General features: G+C 34.9%; 1 protein-coding gene across 6 annotated transcripts; it reads right to left on the bottom strand.

Moving 5' to 3' along the window:
- Positions 1–3,730: 3,730 nt before the first annotated feature.
- On the bottom strand, positions 3,731–21,457 carry LOC118899368 (caspase-13). Of its 6 annotated transcripts, none has more exons than XM_036860985.1 (10): positions 21,087–21,172; positions 17,061–17,315; positions 12,673–12,782; positions 11,703–11,876; positions 10,256–10,490; positions 9,270–9,413; positions 8,018–8,127; positions 6,368–6,471; positions 6,138–6,145; positions 3,994–4,593 (listed from the first exon to the last, which is right to left on the bottom strand). In XM_036860985.1, the coding sequence occupies exons 1-8, from the start codon at positions 21,091–21,093 to the stop codon at positions 6,373–6,375; spliced, it is 1,134 nt and encodes a 377-aa protein (XP_036716880.1). In that variant the 5' UTR covers positions 21,094–21,172; the 3' UTR covers positions 3,994–4,593; positions 6,138–6,145; positions 6,368–6,372. The 6 variants fall into 6 exon arrangements, with proteins under 6 accessions (XP_036716879.1, XP_036716880.1, XP_036716881.1 ...); XM_036860986.1 differs by having other exon boundaries at positions 6,138–6,140; XM_036860984.1 differs by lacking the exon at positions 6,138–6,145 and having other exon boundaries at positions 3,731–4,593; positions 21,087–21,457.
- Positions 21,458–22,655: the final 1,198 nt, after the last annotated feature.

Below are 22,655 nucleotides of genomic sequence, written 5' to 3'. Positions count from 1 at the left end.
TCCCTAAATTATTTCTATTTTTATTTTCTGGTGGTAATCTTCAGAATTCTCAATAACTTGCCTATTTTATACCTCTATTTTCTTATATATCAAATACAAGCAATGCCATTGTTCACCTTGAAAAATGAGATGCAGTTCATTTACACCGCCTCATTTACATCCTATTCTACCTAATATTTGATATCACAATTTTTAAATATTAGATAATATATTTAACCCTCATTTCCTCTTCCATCAGTGTTGCTCAGTAGTTTACTTTTCTTCTACGTAAATTGAAGATTTTTGCCCTCATACAATCTCTTCCGTCTTTTCTCACCTCCAATTATACCAATATTTTTAACCTATATTTTTATTTTACATTGTCAACTTATTAAGATTTTCATTCACTTGTGTATCCACAACCAAGCCTTCTGTGCTTGGTCTGTTATAATAACTAAATGTTAAAGAACCAATGAAGAACATTTATATTATTTTTGGCTATGTACATATTGCAATCTCTCTGGAAAAGTGATATGTTGGGAATATATTTCCTTCTCTTTGGGCCCAATTTCCCAAACAATTTTATCCCAAAGAATATTTCTAGTCTCAAGATCTACTAACTCACAATTACCTGGTCTCCTATACCTGGCCTTCACTCCTATAATTCTATCTAAGGCCAAGCCATCACTTTCTTCATTCTATTCATTCACTCTCACCTACTCAAGGACATTGTTTAACAATAGTCACATTACTCTCTTACATCATTGATTTTCCCACTTACTCATATCAACACTATAACCACAAAAATACATTATAATACCCCATATTAAAAAACCCTCTCTTGGCGCCACTTCCCCATAACTCCTCAAAATCATTGTCTATCCTTGCTGTCTCCAAATGTTTTTTATTCTCTCTTGAACGAGCTCCAATCACCCTTTTGTCTCTAGCCCCCTACCAAAATGACTCTTGTTAATGTAACCAGTGACTTCCACATTGTCAAACTAAGTATTTAATCCCCAATAGCCTTTTTGACCTATAGAAGCATTTCACAGTGATATTTTCACCTCTTCCTGAAACCCTTCATTCATTTGCCTTCCAAATAACAACCCTGTGTTGATTCTCCTGCTACTTCAGCTGACTGCTTCTTCTAGTAACGCTTGCCAGTTAATTCTTATCTTTGGTCTCTGCTCTGTTTTTCCTCACTTATTTAGCAGCCTCATCCAGTATCTTGGTTTTCAATACTGTTTATATATAGGAAGGCACCCAACATTTTAACATTCAGCCTATGCCTGTTCCCTGAATACCATATTCATATAGCCAATGTCAACAGGCATCTATTTGAATGTCTGGTAGATATCTCAATCTTGACATTTCAACCCCCATCTCCCATCTACCTCCTCTGAGAGTGTTTTCCATTTTATTCTTACAGTTATTCAAGCCAATTTCATTGTTCCAGTTATTCAGAGTGGAACACATAATTCTTTTTTTCTTTCTCAAAACTTTATCCAATCTGTTGGCTTTACTTTCAAAACATGAATTTTGCTCATGACCGCCACTTCTACTCTTATCTATTCTTGCTATCTCACCTTCCAAACAAACAGTATAAACAATCTGTCAAGTTCAAGAAAATACTCTGTTAGATTTTCTATGGGATTCTGTTAGGTTTATAGATTAATTTGGGTAGAAAATTGAAAATTTTACATTTATTTGTCTTATCAACGATGGTGATCTATCCCTCATTCTAGTCAATCTTCTTTTATATCACTCAATGTTTTTAAAAAATATTTTTCCACATATATTTTGCAACTATTTGCTTAGAATTTTCTATAAGTATGTTATATTTGTTACTTTTGCAAAGAGAGGCTTTAAAAAAGCAAGAAGTACTTCCTAATTGGTTGTCTTTTGAATATAAGAATGCTATTAAATGTTGTATATTGACTCAATTCTTGCAAATGTGGGGACTATATTATTAATTCTAAGAAATTTTTAATAAATAATGCCATATTTTTCAGGAATAGTGATGGTTTTGCTTCTTGGCTTCCAAATATTTTTACTTTTGTTTTTATTGTCTTGGAAGTCTAGTGTAAAATTGAATTTTTAAAAAATATTATTTTATCTAAAGATAATATTTTAATATTTCTGTACAAGAAAGCTATAGATTTTCTCATGTTAAATGTTATTCCTCTGTTCCTATTTTCCTGATAGGCTTTTATTAGATACATGCTCTTAGATTAAGGGATTGCTTTTCTCTCTGTTTTTCTTTTTTATTATGAACAAATTCTGAATACTATTGAATGCCTTCTAAACTTCTTAAAATATCACAATTTTCCCTTTAATCTCTTATTTTGAGGAATGCTATCACAACTATTTTTATTATTAAACTATAACTGCGTTCCCAGAATAAATACTAGCTGGTTAAAAAATATTAGTAATGTTTCATATATGGCTGGAATTGCTTTGCTAACATGTTATTTAGAATGTTTACATCAATGTTCCTGAAAAATCAGCCTGTATTTTTCTAACTTTGCTTCTACTTCTCTAGTTTCATATCAGTTTTGTACTAGATCTGTAAAAGAATGGGAGTTTACTTCTCTTTTCATTTTATGTAAGCATTTATGTAAAATTGAGTTTATCAATTTCTTAAACGTTTTGTAAGACATTTGTCTACAATCACCTGGGTCTGTTAATTATTTTTGCAGTAGATATGACAAAAAATACTTATTAATTTAATGTTATTGATCCATTTGGCTTTTCATTTCTTAAATAGTAATCTTGTTAATTCACTTTTTCTAGAATTCCATCTATGTTATGTATTGTATTCTCTTATGGTTTTTTTAATTTATGTTTATCTCTATTTATTGTACCTTTTTATCTCTAAAATTGTCTTTGTGCTAATTCTATTTTTTCATACTCAATCTTGCTGAACGTCTGCTATCTCACCAGTCTTTTTTAAAGGACCAGGTTTTTTTTTTTAAGTGATCTGTTCAATTTTTTGTTTTGTTACCATCTCATTAATTTTTTTCTTTTTAATCTTTATTATTTGCTCTCTTCTATTTTCTAAATGGTTCAGTATTTTTCTGACTTCTCAAGTTGAATGCTTAGTTTGTACTTTTTTCCTTTCTTCTTTTTATATGTGTTTATGTATATTTCATAATTTATGTTTGTATATGTATATACTATCTGTGTGTGTTTTTATTTCCAACTATGTGGAAATGTGTGGCAGTCTTTATGTTATTAGGTTTCTAATATTATCATGCAGTAGGCAGAGAATGAAGTCTCTCCCTGTATATTTTTGAACGTTTGCGATGTGTCTCATGTATCCACATGGACAAGTGAAGTCCAGAAACCTAAACATCATGAATCTTTGTAGTGTTAGTTAACCTTACAATTCAAACTTCAGTTAAATTGAAGTTTGAATTACAATTCAAACCCATACAATTTCAGTCTCTCCTTGCTTTGGAGATGTAAGGTGGTACAGTGGTTAATAATTCAGATTCCAGAGAGAGCAAGATTGCCTTCAAATCCTGGTGCAGCCATTTACTAACTGTGTGACTTTGGGCATATCATTTAAGCTCTATTTTCTTTTGTTTCTTTACCTGTAAAATGGGAATATTGATAGTGATTACTTTATAGGGCTGTTATGAGGGTTAAAGTAGCTACTTATATAAACAAAATCCCTTATAACAATCAAAATCCTTAAAATAATCCTGACATACAATAATAAATATCACCTATTATGGTTGTATTTGACATCTAGAGAATCCTTTTATTTTTTTAATGCAGTTCATCATGTACTAAAATATTTATTCAGCATTTTGTGTGTAGGTAACAGAAGTGGTACATCTCCTTACTTAGTAGCTCAGATGACCATGTTGCCAAAATTCTTCTACCAAGATTCACCTTTCCAGAAATTTTAACATTCTCCTCTTCCATTGCTGACACTCTCCACTCTCTTTGCTGTTCTTTATTTAATAATATTTGTCTTTCCATACAAACATACTCAGTTACACAATCTTGAATCAAAAGCCCAATTTATTTTAGACAATAACCGAATGTTTGCTAAATAATAAAATTTTCCTGAAGCTTGGAAATATGCAGAAATCTGGAAAGAAAATAATCAACAAGAAAGTAAATTAACTTATAGATAGGAAGAAAGATACATAGGTGTAATTTGCTAAAATCATAACTTACTGAAGAAAAAAATGTACTCAAGCTATGACGTTGGTTGAATAATATATTAGAAAACTTCTTCTGCACAATTCTAGGCCTGGGGTTTGATGAGTGTATAAAGGAGGAGCTGACCAATTTACAGCTCTTGTCTCCAGATGAGCACCATCTCCTTTCACCCTATTGCTGAGGGCAAGTCATGACCAGTTCCCTTTACTCAATGAAGTGCAGATATTATATGCAATAAAACTAGAAAACCCAGTTTGCTTCTTCCACTTCATTTCCATCCATCCACCATTTTAACTGAAAGTCTATTCTCTATTAGAAGACCCAAAACAACCCAGTTCATTTGTTTTCATTTTCATTGAAAGACAAAAGATTAAACATGTGTTCTGTACTGGTAAAAGTGCTTCTTGAAGTTGAAACAGCTGAACTTCCTGTGATTTTCTGAAGAAGAGAAAAAAGAACAGAAGTTTAAGATAGTAATCCCTGGAAGCCTTCAATCCAACCCTTACTGTGATTCTTCTTTGATTTTCTTCCATATGCTTTTGCCATTTCCCTTGGCTTCTCTCTGTGACCTTTGTAGTCTATTCATCAAAAAGTACTCAGAGTGATCTTTGCAAAATCTAAGTTAGATTATATCATTTCTCTCTTCAAAAGCTCTTGAAGGGTTTCCTATCTCACTTAGGATAAAATATTTTAAAACATTTACCATGTGATCACCAAGGCCCATGTGATCAAGAGCTTCTCACCATTTTTCTGAATTTTACTCTGCCATTTTTCCCACTCTTATTCTCTAGCCAGCTGCCTTCTTGAAGTACTTTAAACATCTTAAGCACACATCTGCCTCAGGGCATCCGTACTTCTTATTTCTGGTGTTGGGATGCATTTCCCACTAGAAGCATAAGGTTCACTCCCTTACTCTATCCATTCTTTGTTCTGATTTCAAATCATTTCATTACTTCAAAGCAGCCTTTCCTGAGTAATCTATTTATAACAGTACAGTATCCATCTTTTTGTGTCTCTTTAGCCCTTTTTATTTTTTCTTCTTAGCTCTTACCACTCTCTAACATATATTTACTTGCTGGTGTATTTAGAGTCTATCATCTCCACTCACTAGAGTATGAGCTTTCTGAGAGCAAGGACTCTATTTATTTTGTTCACTGGTACATTCCAAGCATCTAGAACAGAACTTGGAACATAGTAAGTGCTTGATAAATATTAGTCAAATAAATAATTCAATCCCCAAATGTGGTTCTATTGGACTAATTAGGCAATAGAAGCTATTCTGCTGAAGTATCTATGCATTTATGTAGCCAGGGTGTCAGAAACCAGGGGTAGAAGATGGTGGGTAAATATTTCAAGAATTGAGATAAAATTTACTATAAAATATAATCTTAATTATGTTTCTGAGAGGGAGATTAATAATATGCTTATAATATAGTGTGATATAAAGCTGTTATGAGTGAGTAAATAATTGTTGGGTCTAAACTCAATAAACCCATTCTAAAATAATTTGACCAAAAAATTTTTGTTTAAGTGTTAATATGGGTGATTGAAGGGGTTTCTGAGCAGTAATTAAGAATCTGAGAACTGACTCTGAATGTTCTGTGATCTACACTGTGAGAACAGTCAGAGAAGCAGAGTCTTCATTGACACAAACTTTTCCAGGGTGCATTTTATACTGTATGGTAATGGTACTTCAGTATCAGTAATATGACACCTGCACTCAGAGGACCACAGTCCTGCTTTCTCTACAGTCACCTCTTTTTCTGTTTGTTTGTTTGTTTTTTTAATCTGAGGCAATATTTGGTAACTAATAATGTGTGTGTGTGTGTGTGTGTCAGAGAGAGAGAGACAGAGAGAGAGAAAGAAAGAGAGAGAGAGAGACATGAATATAAGTAATAATGGAAGAATGGGTACATGTCTATGCTAATAATTGTTAGCTGTGTCTTTCATTGTTTATTACTTTCTGTCTTGATTTGGCTTACCTTCTTGGCTGATTGATTTATTGATTGATGATTGTAGAGATGTAGGGGTGGATCCAGATGCATATAAACAAAGTAAAAATTAGCAACTAATCAACAAACTACATCAACAAGGAATACTAATTTACTAATTTGACCACTAAAGCAACAGGCTGCCATTGGTCATTGGACCTCACTACTAATATCACTGTCCCACTTATTTTGCCTGTCAACAAAAATTCTTGATACTTAACTATTTTCAATTGCCAGGAAAGAGGTAGAAATATCTTGTCATGGAGAGTCGTTCAATGGTGGGCATCTGGGCTTTAACATTTGGTTTTTCAAATGATTTTTGTACCTAAAAATAAAAAGAGGTTCTGGCTGATACATACCTCTTATGCATTCTCAAAAATTGCTTTGCACAATGAGCCAAAAAATTCTTGGAATGAAGGGTGCTCCTAGGATTGATGGAACCAAGCCCTTGGACATTCTAATTCCCTGTCACTGCTACCTTACCTCTTAGAAATGACACCTAATGTCAGAATATGCTCTTTATCTCAAAATACACACCTCATGCCTAATTCAAGTCTTTTCAAACTGCCTTTTTTTTCTAGTTTCTACTTCTGATCTACAGATCTGATGATTAATTAACCCTTGGTGTTCGTTCATGAGAAGTGGACCTCAGAGATCCTCTATCTTCAAACTGTAACAAGGTTAACACCTCAATTCAATAAGGTTAAAATCCCAGGATTTTGTCCTTAAAGCCTGAATGATGAGCAATATTCACATTCACCATCAAGCTGAGCTGTGAAGTCTTTTTCCGTAGACTGATCAATGAGATCTTACTTACCTAGATCCACTATTTCTAATCTCTTCTGAGGAATTCCCTTGACAGTATAATGTCTAAATCCTATTCATCCAATAGGACTTAACTTCCTAAGTTCCTATTCACAGAGACTGTGACTCAGGTTACAATGCAATCTTCTCCAATTCACTAAAGGTATATCCTTCTTTTCCCATGGGAGTGCTACTGTTCTCTATGGTTTTAGTTTAAAAATAACCACACTTTCCCATGTTCTTAATACCAATACTTTTCTCCCTAAAAAAGGAGCAGCATTTATTCACTCATTCATACATTTATTTATTCAATGAATATTAATTCCTCCCTTCCAGCATGTTGAGTGTTGAACAAATCCCTGCCTTCATGAGCTTGCATTCAAGTGAGTAAATACAGATAATAAACAAACAAAATATATACTGGGTGGGTGGTAGTAAGAGCTATTGGAGGAAAATAAATTAGGAAGGAAGGGGCAAATAAGGAATGTCCTGAGTTGGGGAAGAAGTATCAAGTCTTCCCTTCTGGGCCACTCTATTCAAAGAATTTTTCTCCTACATTCTCTTTCATGTGTCCTAGGACTTTCTCTTCTGGATCCTATCACAACATGTATCACACATTTTTTATTGTTGTTGTTGGACTACTTATTCAGTATCCATCTCTCTCACAAGAATGTTAGTTCTAGGTAGCCTTATGTCACATATGTCTCATTTACCCCTGTGTCATGAAGATATAACCCATTACCAAGTAGACCACCCAATATATATTTATTTAATAAATGAAGCAGTGAAAATTAATCCAAAATACTTTCCATTCTTTGAATTTTAAGAACGTATAACCCATAACACACAAGCTCACATGTTATAATATTTTGTTCTATTTTGATCTTCTGATGTGGTGCATTAACATAGTCTTTTTGTAAATCAGATTTTAAACACATGGTTTACAGAAACCAGTACCACTCTACTTTTGTTTGCCTGACAAAAATCTGTCATTGTCACTTGAAAGGCAAATAATACTAAAGTCTTCCTGAACAAATACATGATTAGAAAAGGAGAGAGGAGCTTACCTTCCTAAATACTTCCTCTAGATGACAGCGCCAGGAATATTTTTGGAAGCATGTGATGAGTTGAGTAATGAAGAGAGAACCTTTTGTGATGTCTCTCCAGGACACATTATCTATGACAATAAGGAGTGGTAAGTCTTGGGCTGTGGCCTTCACCATTTTTTTTTTTTTTTTTTTTTACATTTTTTGTCTTTTAAAACATAGCTTGGGAATTATCTTGACATGTTTAGGGGAAGAACTTACAACCTTTCATTAACTCATTTTCCATAAAGAAGATGAACTAAAGAAGCAGCTCATCAAAACTGCAGGTCATTGCATAGTGATTACCTTGTATTTTGGGGATTGACTTTCTACTATGGGACTTATGCTTATTCATTTGGCTTTTAAAGGAGGCTTGAGAGATAATTGTAATTATTCCATTTTACAGAGGAAAAATAGAAGCTCAGAAGGATTAAAGAATGTCCCCATGTTCACACAGGTGATTGTTTACAGATTATATACCATGATGTCTTTCACAATATAGTGAGCAAAATAAATGAAAAGATCTAATGAAACTTTTGGAGGGAAGGGAAATGTTTTTGGTATAGATAGTGGTAATAATTTCACAGCTATATACTTATCTCCAAACTCATTAAACTGTATACATTAAATATGTGTGGCTTTTTGTATGTTAATTATACCTCCATAAAGTGGTAAAAGTACTTAAAAATATGTAAATTAGAAACCTCAGATATAAGGCTTCTCAAGATGATTACCTAGAGTTCAAGGACTAGATACTGTTCCCCTAATAGTAGGCCTACTAAGTCCCATTGTATCATTTTCTTCTTTCTTTAAAAGGGCATCCACCTTCTTGCTGGGATACCACTCTAAATAGTACCAGATGGGAAATATGGAGAAAATGGCTTGGAGTTGATAATTTTTGAGAAATGTCTGTCAGTCCCTAGATCCATAAAAACTCTACTCAAAATGTTAAATAGATTTAATAGAAAACTGAATCAATCATTTGTTTTTAATTAGTGTGATGGTAAAGAGATTTTCTTGTATTAGGTTGTTTTAATGGTTACTGTACCTTTGTCTGTAAAGTGCAACATATAATAAAAGTCAATCTTTAAAAGTGAAGAATAAGTAAAATATATTGACAGCATTCAAAATTTGCATCAAATCATTGCTGCCCAGAGCTTATCTTGATTTTTTAGAATCATTCAGAGGTAGCCTCAAACCCACAAATCCATGTCTGCAACTGAAAGACACATACGTGGGGTTGAGGAGCAGAAAGCAATGAAGTCCTTCTCCACATGGGTCTTGTAAATGGCATCCTCCTCCAGGTTCTCAGGCGACTGTGAAGAGCTGTCTGCCAAGGCTGCTGGAGAGTCACTGACCCACAATTCCCCACGATTTGCTGTAGAGACATCAATTTCCTACACACTGTGTGTCTCCCTCAGTATGACTATGACAATTGCCCACCTCATTCTTTTACAATGTTTATTCTAACCAGTTTCACACACACATGTGCACAGACACATACACACATACAGGTGCATCTCCACCTCACATGTAACAGTTTGCCTTTTTCTTGTGTTGTTGAGCAACATGCCAATTAATAGTGACAACATGGTAGAACTGGAAGAACCCACTTGCTGAGAATAACAAAGAAGTTAAAGCCTTATCTGCATAATTTCAGAGCATAGTTATCATTTTATAGCTAAATTATTTTGGCTTTTCATCTTCAAACACTGTTCCAAAAAGCTAAAAGGGAACTGGGAGTCAGGAAAAAAAAGCAAAGAAAAATGTCACTGCAATCCCAGTTTCCCTCATCTCCTTATTCATTTCCCTTTCAATAATATATGAGGGGAAAAAAAAAGATAATGCTATTACATAATAGCCTGACTTTCAAATGAAATTATTCTCAAGCCAGAGAATGTTAAAATGTCTGTAAAACATTTACAAGTAAAGTTGTCATTAAAATGATTTCATTCCAAGGTTGGAATATTTTTGTTTAACTTTGATTTGAGAATTCTGGTGATCTCCTTCACCACTTACCTTGAATCAAATTGAACAGAAATTTCTCAGCTAACAAAACAAAGTCTCATGATACCAGCCCCCTAAATGGAATTTCCTAATAATTCAATTTAGTTTATTTGCACTGGATGGGGTTTAAGATTGTTTCCCTTAGAAATAAAACATACTACAATCCTCTGCAAACACCTTTATGACTTTTGGATTTTTCATCTCAGAACTCACCACCTCTACAGGCCTGGACAATGATGACCTTAGGTTTGTCCTTTAGACTGAGGCAATTGCGGTTGTTGAATATCCGGAAGATGGTGTCATAAGGTAGCACATCTGGTTTTTCATCACTATGCATAGTCCCACAGATCCCATCCAGGATGCCATGAGACATGAACACCAAGAATGTGCTGTCTGAAGATTTGTGCTCTTCACGGGCAGCAAATCTGCACAGCACTGATTCCATATCCTGAAAAAGACTGCAAAGTCTTACTTTAACAGGACAAGCATTAAAATTAAACTGACCTCCTATTTATCATGATCAGTATAAGAAACATCTGTAACGTTCCAGTCATGGTGGCTTTACATAGTGGTTGCTTGATGATAGTTTTATTTTTATTTCTATAATGGATCAATGGGTTCAACTTTTTGTTCCTTCTGACATTATATAACCTGTCCTCTTAATACATTTTACATTTGCTTATTGTCGCTATATACTTTCATTTTCATCTCTGTATTTTCTCTCGTTACTTAATAAAAACCTTGAATAATAAATGTATCATACCACTTCCTTTCTAAGGCACTCCCCACCATACTTAGAATAAAATAAAACTTCTGACATAAGTATACTTCTCCCTTCTGACATCCTTCCTCCTCCTCTAGGCTCTAGTCACACTGGTCTTTCTGTACTTTTCAAGTGCCAGTTTCATATTAGGTTCAGACTTTTCACTTGTAGTCATGCCTCCTTGGAATATATTTCATTCACATCTTTCCAGAGCTATCTTGTCTCTGATAGTCATGTGTCAGATCCCATATTACCTCCTCAAAATGTCTTTCTTGGCCACCCCATCAAACATTATTACTCCCCACTCACCAATTTGTTCTTATGTTTCCTTTTTCCTTTTCATTTCCTTTTCACTTCTTTTCAATCTTAGAGACACACAGATACATCAAATCTCTGAAATGTTCTGTTTTGCTTATAGTTTGATCAACCCCCACCAAGTGAACCTAGATCAAGTGAGCTTGGAACCTTCTGTCTCATTTACAGACCCATCCCCAATGCCAAAATAGCCCCTGGGACAGTCAGGATTCAGTATTTATATGGTGATCACACTCCTGCTAACATTCATTACTCCAGAATTTTCTGGGAAATATTGGGGCTGAATCTCAATCATGCCACTTCAGAATTAAGAATTGTGTGGGTACATATGCCAACCACTTTTTGTACAGTTTTATGGAACTGAGGATATTTGAAGCTCTAAAGAAACATAGATTTCACCTGTCTTAATATTTTTATTTTATAACACACATTCACACACTTAGATACACACACACACACACAACACACACAAATGAGACCTATGGTTGTTAAAGTTATTTGCTTAATATTATAATGTTCATTTGTTAGTAGGAAAATATGTGTTGAATATATATGTGTTTGGGGTGGGTGAGGGGCCCTTACCCTGGCTGTGAGTTTCTCTTCCACATCCACACTGTAGCCAAGGCCCTCAAGCAGCCCCTTCATTCCCATGATGTCATGGGCAGCCCCATTCCTGAGAGGGAGATGATCAAACTCTGTATTGCATATGATGAGAGCCAGACGAGTGCGGGACTTTATCTCCTTTATTGGATAGATCTGAAGGAAATTGATATGCAGTGAGTTTGATTTACCTAAATCTCTCCTAAACCCTCATACACCAATCACTGTTGCTTTTAAGGGCTTGCATAGCTGTCCTCTCTCTTATCCTGTACCAGAATACACTATCTTCCTCTCTTTTAGTAATGGATTGAATTGACAATAGAAAGAAGTACAAATTGGAAGGGAATTATTTTTCAAAAGCCCAGACAATGATCCAGATCATATTTGTGATGGTTACTCGAGAATCTTCAGGAGACTAGAACAATTCCTACCTTCTCCTTCTCCTCTTTCTTCTCCACCTAGTCAAATCTTTCTTAACAATCAAGGCTCTGATCAAATTTCATAAAAACCAGGAGATATTTGCCATTGACTCCAGCTAAAAATAAATACACCAAAGATCCTTTGCCTTGGGTAACATTATTTTGGTACTATTTTAACTTATAATGTTTTGCAGGTGTTAATAATTTTTAACTGGAATGCAAACAATTACTACTCAGCCATGTTATCTTATAAATATTTTGATTCTATGACTACAGCTAAAATTCTAATAAATCCCAAATATATAGGACAACAAATAAATGAAAAAAGTGAGAAACTTGTATTTTGTCATAGGGTTGAAAGAGAATTAGAATCTGTGTGAAGCCATGTGATTTCCTCCTTCCCAAAGCATCTATGAAAAAGGAATCCACTGTCCCCACCCTGCCACTCTGTAACTAATGCTTTAAGAAATTGTGTAATTAGTGAAAGCAATTGTTTTTCTCTCTTTCTCTCTTTCATGTACAGAGCACAGTACCTCTTCAGCCCTTTCTTTACACAGTTTAAGAAATTCTTCATGAGGGCAAGGCTTGAGGGTATCTGTAGTTTCTGCTGACTCATCTGGTCCAGTCACGATTTCCTCAGGAGCTGCAGGATACATCGCATAATATAAATTGTGATATCTGACTCTGTGACCCAGTTATCACCTAAGAAAACTGACAGAAAAGAGATATCCTAGGAAAAAGATTTTTAACATGTTGGGTTATAGTTGAATCTAACCTGTATGTGAGGAGACAGATGTATTATGACTGGGAAAGAAGGGAGAAATCCTTGGTAGGAAAAGCAGATCCACTCAAAAATACCATAATAGATTCTGATATTATGAAGGAGACACCTTAATGATTTAAGGTCAAAGTTAGCCTTCCCTTACTCACCAAAACAGTTTGATTTTTCCAGTGGTTTTACTCTAGGGTATTGCTCATCTGTGTGGACTTTCTATTGTCTCTGAGCAAGAGTACATTTAGTAAATATTTATCAGAGTGCTATCTACTAGAAATAGAATTGAGTCACACTCACATTGAGTCACTTTTTTTTTTTTTTTGAGAGTATGCAGCACTTATTACAAAGCCAGGAAATACAAATGTCCCAGGGCAGGAGGAGGATACAGCCACAGCACCTCAGACACAGGACAAGGTGCAAACACAGACAAACCTGTTGGGGGACACCTGACCCCAAACACATAGGTTGTGATAGAGTCTTGCCTCCTCCCTTCATCCCGATCTGATCTATGCACATTGGAGAAAAAACTGGTGGGCAGGAGTCTGTTGGGGTCTGTCCCTCAGGGGATGGACCACTTGACTTCTTGGGGATGGAGCTGAGGTCAGATCTCACAGGTTCTGCCTTCTTGTGCTTTTAGATGCCTGTTGCTCTTTCCTGACTTGACCTCAGCTGCGGGTGGGGAGGGCACTGCAATTTAAAATTTTCTAATGTCCACATTGAATAAAAATAGACAGAATCAATTAATTTAATAATATATTTTGTTTAACATAATATATCCAAAATAGTATCATTTTAACCTGTTACTAGCCACAATTTATGCACTTAAAAGCCACGTGTGCCCAGTAGCTATCATATTGGGTAATGTTACATCCCAAGTCCACTCCTAATTCACACAACAAACACAGACACATACACACTCAAATACTTAATAGAATCCTACATCCTGTACCATCCAGGTATTATTTTTTCAGTAACCTCAGCGTGAATTCTTAACCTTTACAGAGGAGCTAGGCTTCAATGATTCACCAAGTTGTGAAGTCAGCTATTTAAAGGAGAAATGCTATACATTAATCATAGTATTGAATCCAGTGTCGAAGGGACAATTTTTTTGTCAGAGATTCTACATTACTCTGAATGTCCTTGCCTCCAAAGTGCTGAATAACCAGCCCTAAATTTTCAACCCATGTTTTAAAACGTGAGGAAATAACTTCTCCTTGTTGGAAAAGTTTGTTTCTGACTCATCCTGACCTAAACCCTTGAGAAATGTAATATTTTCTGAAACTGTTTGGCCTCATTTGACTAAGATTGTGCAAGAGACTGGGAAAGTCCAGAGCCCTCCCTTGGAGAGGGAAGGAAGAGATTCCTCATAAACAAAAATCAGAAGAGGTTTGTCAAGACCTAACATAACAAGGTTTTTGTCTATGAAAGTAATAAACTTTTATGTTCATTTACATGAACGAACCAAGACAGTCTCTTATTTTATTTTATTTTAATTAGAAAGGCAATATTATCTTCTGTAAATTTTTCAGTTTTTAAACTTTATAATTTTTTCCATTTCACTTATTTGTTTCCATTAGTTTTTAAATAATATTTTTTTTATAAATGTCTTTCTAAAAAGTGTGCAAAAAATGTAAGCTCTGGAGATGCAGCACATGGTATGTCTTTAAGGCTACCAAACTGTCTTATTTATTTCTGTAGATAAAGTACTGACACATACTCTCCTTTCCTACTCCAGAAGATTCTGCCAATGTGAAGAAGTCCAGGATCCTGGGATAGTCCCTTGTCAGAGGGTATGTTTTGTCATTGAAAGTCTCCTGTTTCCAGGTCATTTAAAGGTTTGGTGTACTCTTGAATTTAATAAATGTCATCTCCTAATGACAATTATATGTCTATATATAGATACGGTATTTACAGATCAAACTGAAAATTAGACTATCTTATGTCTAATAGTAAAATTAGCATGAAAATGAATCATTTCATTACAATGTAATAAATATAGTGTAGCCTGCTGTTCAAAAGGAGTACCCATGGGCCTGACAGCGCAGAAAAAAGAAATACGAAAATTAGCAGTTTAGATAAAAACTTTAATATCTGAGTTTTATCTGTTACCTAATGAAATGCTCAAGAAACCCCTTAAACTGAAACAAAACTAAAGATACTGATATTAGATAAGACAAGTCCTTCTCCCTTGGCAAGTAGGAATTTGAGTAATTATCTCTCTGACTAAATAACAGTGCTTGGCACATAGTATGTACATATACTGCTAAATAATTGAAACAAATAGCTTAGGTTCTTCCTATCCCCCACTCCATTTCCTCAGTACCTCATTAAGAACCCTCTGAATTACATCCATGCCCAAAAGGCCTGGCTAGGGCTTTTACATATTCTAATAGCCCTACTCACCAAGCTTCCTGGTCTCCTGGGCCAGTATACTCGAGGTGTCCTGAGATTCCTCTGGAGGTTCCATGTACAGTAGAACTCAGGGGGCTACTGGATACTTCATGAAACTATCTATACCTGCCTCCTGCCTGCCACAGACTCTGCTGATGGGATAGGTTATTTCAGTTTAAGGTTCATTCTGGTTCCTGGGGTTGCTAAAATCATTTTGAAGTTCCCCTTATTTCAATTTTGATTCCCATTTGTTGAATTATCTCTGATCTTTTTAAAATTTATTCTCTTCTCTTCTCTTCTATTCTATTCTATTCCTTTATGGCTTATTTTAGGATACTGAATATAGTTTCCTGTGCTATACAGTAGGACCTTGTTGTTTATCCATTATATATGTAATAGTTTGCATCTGCTTACCTCAAACTCCCAATCTATCCCTCGCCCACACCCCTCCCCCTTGGCAACCACAAGTCTGTTCTCTGATTTTGTTTTTAAATCCAAATTGTTTTTATCCCATCCCAGGTTTAAGAGAAAATAATAAACCTGCACAAGGACCAATTTAAATGTTAATGATAACATAGACTAAGCCACAATCTTGGACATCTATTAGACTAGTGTGTACTTCCTGCTGGTGGGAGTGTCCCTTCTCCATAGAGAAGGGATTATTGAAAAAGCTTATTTGCTATAGTGAGGTCTCTACAGTTATGTTGCATTTTGTTTATTATTGCTTATTATTATTGATAAACTCTAGTATTCAGGCTGAAATTTTAGGTTAAACTCTATACCAAATTGAGTCCATCACTGGTGAACTTGGATCTGAGGATATTTAGACTCTAGTAATATTCATAATTCAATTAAAGTGAAGTTTTGAAAGATGTTAATATATTGGACAGTTTATATTGAATAAGTATTCTCCTGATCATATTTTGTAACTCACAGAAATGAGTAAGCACAGTAAACATTTAAATATTATAAGCTAAAGAATAATTCTGATAACTAATATTTATTACATGCATGTTCTTCATTTGCCTATTCATCCTATATTCATTACATGCCTGCTATGTCTCTGGCATGCTAAGAGCTATTATTCATTGGTGAAGAAAACAGTTGTGATCTGGATTAAGAAACTCAGTGGATTATAGTCTTGTCTAATGAGATAGACAGGGGATAGAAGTGTAATAGATTTGATGCAGAGAATAAAGAGTTTCATTTTATATATCTTAGCTTTGTGAAGCCAGTGGAACATTCAAGTGGAAATGTTGAATATGCAGCTAGAGCTAAATATATCTGGAGTTCAGAGGAGAGTTCCAGATGGGAGCTAAAATATTAGGAATTATCAGTCTGTGCCCGCCATTATGTTCCTAGCTTTACAAAGCCTGTGATGAAGTGACTGAAATTGTCCCCACTTCACGGATGCTCATACTGATGCTTAGGGAGGTTAAGAAACTTGAATGAAGTCACATAGTGTCCAAAGTGAGAGAAATGTGAGTTCAGCTCCAGGTATCCCTTACTACAAAGTCTCTGCAATTAGCTATCTCTATGATCAACCTAAACACAAGAACTCAACTTCTAAACTAATTGGAAATTAGATGCCCTCCCACAAATGACAAGGTGGCCTCTAAAAGGACAATGATAGGTTTAGTGAAAATTATACTTTAGTAATAGGAGGATGGGGGACTTAGAGGACAGTGGAGCTGCCTTGGAGGCAAGTAGATCTGAAAAATTTAAGATATCCCTTGAAAACAATTCCAGTCTTACCTTTTATACTGGTGGAATTTTTTTCTATGTTTAGGAAGGTTTGAACAAAGATTTGACCTGCCTCATGGCGTTTCTGTCGCATAGAGTCCACCAAGACCCGCGCCTTGTCTTCAAGCTTGGCATCATAAATTTTTTTCTTCTCCTCTTCCTCCAATTTCAGGACATTTTTTCCCACCAAGTCATCCAAAACGCCAGTAATGAGCTCTTTGCCCACAGATTCCAAAATCTTAAGTGGGTTTTTGTTGCGTGTGTCTTCTGTCAGAAATACAAAGCTTCCTTTGACTTAATCTTGTCTCAATAAAAAATTCAGAATTGAAAATAATCTGATGACTGATCTTTCAATATGGTAGATCAATATGACACCAGGTTAATATCTTACTGTCTGGGATAATTAGAATTTTTGTGGGTGAATAAGGAAGTCAAATTAATAAGTATTTTATTGTAATACCACAGGTATTATTTGAATGGATAGTGCATGGGAAGGCAGGGTATCTCATCAATACTTAATTAAATCTACAATGACAGTTATAAAGTCCATCTAGATATAAAGATAGTCTTAACACAAAATGACATATTCTAAAAAAATGCACCAAGACATTGAACAAAAACTTTGCCCCAGAAGCGCCAGCCTCATTGTTCATGTTATCTTGAAGTATTCTTTCAATAAATGTTCATTGGGCAACTATTATGAGAAAGAAACATGGACATTACAAGGCATGAATAAAAAGTTACCCAATATCAGTTCATTTAATAATAGCTAACATCTATTATGCATTTAGGATTAAAAAAGAAATACATATAAAGCAATACACAATATTATTATTATTTACAAGACTCTGTACTAAATACTTTATAAATATTAATATGATGGACCCTCACAATAATCCAATGAGATGGTTAATATTTTCCCTATTTTACAGATCATTTAAATAAAATGCCCAGAGCACACAAATTAGTATTCGAATTCTGTTCTTATACCATATTCTATAAAGTTAAACATAGCACAGCTTCAGTAATAATAGTTGATTTTCATTGAGGCCCCATTGGTCTCAAGTGCTTCATGTGAATCTTATCAGTTAAAGTTAATAAAAATTCCATGTAACATATATATTAATATTTCTATTATATAGTAAAGGAAACAGACACAGAGAAGTTAGTTAAATATTTGATCCAAATTGTGTGAATAGTACACCATGTTTAGTAAGAGGGTAGGAAGGGATTCAAACTCAGGGGTTCAGAATCTAGTCCCCACTCTTAAATCATCAAACTACTTTACATGATACTTGGTGAAGAGTTACTTAAGAGAATAGAAAGTGATTCAGGGACTCAGAAAAGACTGGGTAAATTTCTGCAGATGAGGTCACAAAATGCTTCTTCTTAGAAAAGATGGCAGAAACACTGGTCTTACACTAGAGTATACACATGTCAGAACAGAGAGATTGAAGAATTATGAACAACATGCAGGTTAATCTATGAAATATTTACTCTGACTGAATTCTGGGTTTCTATTTTATTTATTTCTGCCTTCAACAAGGTTGAGTGTTGACTGAATAAGTGGTACTGGGAGAAATATGGTAAACAATAAAACCGAAGAGTTTTTACTTTACATCCTCTTATTATCTACACATTCTCATGGCTTCAGTTATTAGCTTTAAATAATAAATAAATTATCCCTGAATTTATAGATTCAGCCCAAAGGTGGATCCCAAAATTGAGGCTCATATATTCATCCCTTCTCTGTATCCCACAAACTCATTAAACTCAACTTTTAAAAGCTGAACTGCTCATTTTTCATCACCTGCTTCATTCCCTATATGTACTAGTTAATGGTATCTTACAGTCAAGTGCACCAAATCAGTAAAAGCTGGTGATACTGAACCTCTTCTGCTTTCTTTATATCTTATTTTCCATCTCACTTCAAACTGTATTGATTTTATGTGCTAAATATTTGCAGAATCTGACTACTTCTCCCTTTCTAACTGTTTGATACTCTAGTTCAGGCCAACATCCTTTCTTGTTTAATTACTCTAAGAGTCTGATAAATCTACTCTTGTCCCCTTCTAATCTGTTCTTCACAATGAAGCAAAGTCAGTGTTCTAAAAATCTAGACGTAACCATGAAATGTCTCAGCTTAATCTAATCTAGATCTTCTCATTCAGCCTCATCCTCTGCTACTATACCCACCTTGCTCATTACATTTTAAACACTTTGCCTTTCTTTCAGATTCTACAAAGCCTTGACTTAGGGATCATTATATGTACAGTTTCTCACACCCAACATTCCTTTCTATTTCTCAACTGCTTCCTGTTTATCTTCAGGTCTCAGATGACATGCCATTTTCTTTAGGAAATTCTCCCTGATGCTTAAGGCTAGACTGAGTGTCAGAGCAATATGCTCCCAGAGAAACTTGTTTCTCCCTAAGCTAGCATTTTTTTCCTTATAGTTGTTAATAAGTTAACAATGGCAACCAAACTCATTAGTTTATGTTTATTGAGTCACTTTACTTGTTTTGTCTACTGCTTTTCAGTTTATCATATCTATTATCTAATAATTCCCTGATTCCAATTCAATAACAAGTAAGGTCATCCTGCCTAGCTAAAGAGGAAGCCATGAGTGTGAATTTAACGTACTACTCCCCAGTCAAATGCTGTATGAGCGTCATGAAGAAGATAAGAAAACAGTCAGTCGTTACATTTTAGGAGCTTAAATTAAATGTGTGAGATGAGACAGAAACCCTGGAAAGAATTACACTACAGGTAAAATGAAAGAAATAAAGAAACACAATAGCAAGAAAGTATGAGTGGGGGGAATGCAAGTAAATGTTTGTTAATGAAGCTGAAATCATGCTTTAGAGAGATTAATGGTAAAGTGAATAAATATATTTTGAAAGGTAGGAAAACCTGTCTGACAAGTTCAGACATCTTTTAAAAGGCAATACAGAGCCATTGTATGTTCCTGAGTAAGAAAATTGCATTTGTAAATACCTAGAAGGTAAGAACTGAAAGATAAGGATCTGATCATCTTTCCTAACAATGCTAATCTGCAGACAAACTTAGTCCAGCTACATAAGAATCATTTGTAGATCTTTAAAAGATTATAAATGTTTACGGTCTATCCATGGTTGAGTAATTTGGGGTTATGAAGGGGGAAATAATCTAAGTTTGTTAATGTCTACAGATTATTTAGATTTGTTGTAAGGTTTAGAAACCACTGATCTAGTTGAACCTCTTCCTTTTCAAATGAAGAAAATGAAGCCAAAGAAGTGATATATACACTAATATGTATAAAATGGATAACTAATAACAACCTGCTATATAAAAAAAATAAATTAAATTAAATTCTAAATTCAAAAAGAAGTGATATGATACACCTGAATACTAGCTGCATAAATAGCCAATGCTTCCATCCCTTATGCTTTCCAGTTTCTGTGTGTAAGACATGTGACCTGAAAACAGTATGCAGGATGGATAGGAGGGTTAAATCCTGGAGAGAGGGAGACCAGTTAAAAACTGTGATAGCAATCTAAGAAATACTGCGCTAGAGTAGTTAGAAAGGGGGGAAAGTGTAGTTACTTTATAAAGACAAAGAGCATAATTCAATATAGGATATAGCAAGGCGGGGGTGTGGGAATTCAAAGACTCACTTATCTGATTATGGGGACAATTTTATGGAATCAAGAGGAAGCTGAGAAGATTTCAGAGTGCATTTAGGAATTTTCAGAGTTTTCTCACACATAAATAACTTACTATATTTGTCTTTATCCACCCTTCACTTTGATTACCAGGAGCTGCAAAAAAGGAAATAACTTCTTCCTGGCTCTGAGATAATCTGGACACCATACTCGCCTTCAGTGTCTCCAAGGCAGTGCCCCCCAGTTCAAGTTACACAGAGCAAATAAGGAGAATTTAGCTTGCACAGGATTGGCTCACTTCCCTTTTGTATATTTCTTCCTGTCACAAAGCAATTGATAAGTGTTTTCTAAGACCCAGGTTCCTGACCCTCAGCTAGGAAAGGACCCTTACTCACCAGCCATATGTAACAACCGTAGTCCCTTCCTGATACCTCGAGAAGAGCACAGGCTTGAAAATGAAAGTTACTGGACACTTCCTCCATTCAGGGGGCGGGGACTCCTAATCATAGATTGGGAAACTGCTGCTCAGAACTTCTGCGTTCACTGTCAGGAAGTTCCCTGTAGTCAGCAAATGGATTTCCCAATCCTTTGGGAAGAATTATTTCTTCTTTTTGGAAGAAAAAAATTGAATTGACAAAACATTTTCCAATCTATGTTGGAACCTCTGACTGTTTTTTCCCTCCTTTTCTTTTTCTTTCCTCATTACTCCACACCTCGTTCTCTCTGTCCTTATGCTTCTGATCTCTCAGTATTTCTCCTTTGCTCAGCTACAAGTGCAAATCATGAAGAAGTTAAAACTAACAAGTTCCCTTTCATTTCCGCATAAGGATTACCCAAATAACTTTAGTTTCCTGTTTTAACTGTGCTGATCATGGCGGTATTATCCCTTCTCCATCTCCCTATCATCTTACACTTTTATTGGAAATAAGTTCTGAACCCTTGTCTCCATTCCTTTCATGATTTTCTTTAACTGCCTAAGCTTCCCTTAACATTTAATTTTTACTGAGGGTGACTATTCACCTCCCCTTTTTGTTATATTCTGAACAAAGACTGACCATAGAAGCAGTCTCAGGCTGTAGTAGAATGACTGTGTGATAGTACAAAAGATATATATCCAGAAGAACTGTTAGTGAAAGGAAAAAAAAAAAAAAAGACTCTGAAATGCTCAACTTGAAGGTCTTGAAAAGGTCAGAAATTCTAGGTCCATCCATGTTGCTGCAAATCATACTAAGTGAAGTAAGTCAGACAAGAAAAAAATATCATACGGTATCACTTATATGTGGAATTGAAAAAAATGGTACAAATGAACTTATTTACAAAACAGAAATAGTCACAGAAGTAGTAAACAAACTTATGGTTACCAAAGGTGAAGGGGGGTGGGAGGGATAAATTAGGAGATTGAGATTAACATATACACACTACTATATATAAAATAGACAACTGATAAGGACCTACTGTATAGCCCAGGGTACTCTAGTCAATATTCTGTAATAACCTATATGGGAAAAGAATCTAAAAAAGAGTGGATATATGTATATGTACACCTGATTCACTTTGCTGTACACCTGACACTAACACAACGTCGTAAATCAACTATGCTCCTATATATATATATACTCCAATAAAAAAGAAAAATATGTGTATTTTTGACAAGTCCAAAAAAAAAAAAAAAAAAAAAAAAAGGACAGAAATTCACCTTCACTTTTAACGGGTTAGAATTAGAAAAGGCTCATATTTGCAAGTAAAAGAGTAGTTTTTCCAGTTCTTCCTAAGTCTAAACTTGCTAAGTGAAAATTTCACCCCAAACTCATTGTCTGTGCACAACACAGGGACATTGTTTTGCATACAAGTCACCCTAGCATTTATTCATAAGGTGTCATGTATTGTCTGCTGATTGTTTTATGTTTGTTGACTGTCCCATCTTATCAATGAGACTGTAAACTACTATGTACCTAGAGTTGAAT

The sequence above is a fragment of the Balaenoptera musculus genome, chromosome 8, assembly GCF_009873245.2.
Source record: "Balaenoptera musculus isolate JJ_BM4_2016_0621 chromosome 8, mBalMus1.pri.v3, whole genome shotgun sequence".
NCBI lineage: Eukaryota > Metazoa > Chordata > Mammalia > Artiodactyla > Balaenopteridae > Balaenoptera > Balaenoptera musculus.
This window is presented reverse-complemented; position numbering and strand designations above follow the sequence as displayed.

What these genes read in the sequence shown, in the direction of transcription:
- LOC118899368 (XM_036860984.1), bottom strand. An exon ending in AAGAGAAACTCACAGCCAGG is followed by an intron (nt 10,491 to 11,702) that starts GTAAGGGCCCCT and finishes AGTCTTTTTCAG; the next exon opens with GATATGGAATCAGTGCTGTG. An exon ending in TTTCTGCTCCTCAACCCCAC is followed by an intron (nt 8,128 to 9,269) that starts GTATGTGTCTTT and finishes TTATTGTCATAG; the next exon opens with ATAATGTGTCCTGGAGAGAC.